We start from the raw sequence: 2415 nt of genomic DNA on the forward strand, positions 1-2415 counted from the left end.
ATATATATATCTTTCGACAGTTTCAAGTAGTATTTGGAATGAATATCATGTAGGCCCTACAAAACGAAGTGCAAACAAAATTGTCTGGACAAAACAGTCACCAATATTGTCAAAGAGAAAAAGTGGTTGTCTTGGATAGCATCATTATTATATATTATAGGAAGAAATGTGGCAGGGAAGGGGGGAGGGGGGATGGGGGGACAGAGAGAAGTGGATGTTTGTACAGATGATCGTCTTGAACAGGTCAGATGGCGGTTAGTGTCAGACCAGGTTCCACTGACTGTACACGGATCAATCAAGTAGCCTACCGAGGTTGGGTACGTTAGCTCGTCTTGATGATCTGCCTCCAATTTTTCAGTATTCCCCATCCTTCATTGTATCAGGTCAAGATCAAAGCACAGAGTAGAGGTCTACCACAATCTGTCTGAAACTAGTTTTCTTTATTTCATAAAAATTGTGCCTCAACAAAATTATTATTGATTTCAACATCTCCCACTTCTACCAAACTAAAGTTGTGGGCTGAACAGTTGTCTGTGGTGAAAAAGTTATATATATTATATATATGCTTTGCTGTTTCATGCAGAAGACCTGAGTTCGATTCTCGTGTGGGGAAATTTCTTACATCCAAATATATCTCTGTCTTACTGACAGGCAGGGTCACAGTCCATTTCGAAATGATCTTATTGTGTTGATGTGTGCTTTAAAAAACCCAAAGTTGCAAGACCAAAAACTTGTCTTTAAATAAGTTAAAAAAGAGAAAACTTCCACAATTTACTAGATCTAGATCTATCAAAAACAGAGTAGATCTAGTGTCTGTTTAGAAATTGATCCGTCATGTCTGTTATGATTAGATCAGGACAGCGAGCAGTGATGAAGTCTGATGACATAAGATTATGAGCAATGAGAGTATCAGGTGGATCTCATTATTCACAATTGGTTGGTGATCAGATCCAGCTGAGATAGAGTTGTAGAACACCCTTTTTAAAGTTTTTTGGTTTGAAATAAACAAATCCATCATGATGATAAAAATCAGCAATGAAAATAAAACCAAGCATTCATATAGATCTAGATCTAAATCTAGATCTAATCTAGATCTAGATCTAGATCTAGATCTATTAGAGTAAATAATAGACGTGCCTCTACAGTACGTACACACAGAAAATGTAAATTGAGAATTCTTTCAAATATCTAGATCTAGATCTAGAAAATGACAGACCAAGATTAAATTAGTTAAACGATGGTGACATCTTTTTTCTTCTTTTTTTTGTTCTAGATCTATTGAATTTTTCACGATTATAGGATTTAGTTAGTGTCGCAAGAGAGCTTGTTGGGGCTTAGGGTGGCATTTGGTAAGGATAACATGTCATTGGACTCATTGGTGACGAGGAAAAAAAAAAGGGGGGGGGGGGTCAATGGGAAAGGGACACTATGAAATGTATGATCTTACCTCCATTTATTTATTCCAACTTGTGATGCGCCAGCAAACCAAGGATCAAGAATATAAACACATCGGTATGTGGAAGCCCCCTCTATGGCAGCGATCAAGGCAGGGTTGTCGTGTATGCGAAGGCCTTTCCGAAACCAAAAGAGCGAATGTTTTTTCGGGTCCTGTGACATGTTGGTGGGGTTGTCTGGTAAGTTCTCCTTCATTATTAACGATATTTTAATGGTAGATCTAATAACAGTTCAAAAAGGTATATTCACGTATTCTGGAACTCCAAGGACGAGCACATCTATAGCACTTGAAACTGATTCACTCTCTTCTTCTTCAGAGATGGCCCTTACTCCTTACTGATCGGTTCTGTTTCTGCAGCAGTCGTCGGAGTATACACACAGGCTCGATGCTCAGCGGATGACATGGGCCACGAAAAGCGAGGGTTGCAACGTGACTCTAAAAATAGAACAAACCATGTTCTCGTCGGTGGTTGGTTGGGCTTGGTCACATGACGGTGACAGAGTCACGCGGACGACAGCGCGGTTTTGTGATCGACATTCGCGTCAGCCGTTATAAATATAAGTAGCCTACCTGCGGTTATGTCCCTTGTTTTGATCATACTATTACGCCAGTGAAAACTGACAACATCATAGTAAAGCATGATTATTTGTAACAGGCCAACTTACCAATCAATCTGTGGTGAAAGTTGAGCTTTCAAGCAAACATAGTAAGCCTACGCACAATTTTATCTTGCCTTTCACTGGATACTGGAATGCGTTACGGATAGATTATACATACAATTATTGTTGTTGTTGTTGCTGTTTTCATATTATTAACATATTATTAGGCCTATCATTATCATTATTACTATTATTACACGGATCATTATTGTATTGTTGTTGTTGTGATGTGATGGTGATGGTGATAATACTAATAATATAAATATATATGTGGCTTGTATTGTAATAATAACAATGATA

General features: G+C 38.1%; 1 protein-coding gene across 1 annotated transcript in view; it reads right to left on the reverse strand.

Annotated features, from left to right (window-relative positions):
* The window catches only part of LOC101853954 (cryptochrome-1), a gene marked incomplete in the record, with an annotated part of 53198 nt that extends 51335 nt beyond the window's left edge, over nt 1–1863 (reverse strand). Inside the window, 1 exon segment of the mRNA XM_013085640.2 lies at nt 1448–1863. Within this exon segment, the coding sequence (XP_012941094.1) occupies nt 1448–1650 (203 nt within the window).
* Between the last annotated feature and the right edge of the window lie 552 nt (nt 1864–2415).

This window comes from Aplysia californica, unplaced genomic scaffold (assembly GCF_000002075.1).
Source record: "Aplysia californica isolate F4 #8 unplaced genomic scaffold, AplCal3.0 scaffold00393, whole genome shotgun sequence".
Lineage (NCBI taxonomy): Eukaryota > Metazoa > Mollusca > Gastropoda > Aplysiida > Aplysiidae > Aplysia > Aplysia californica.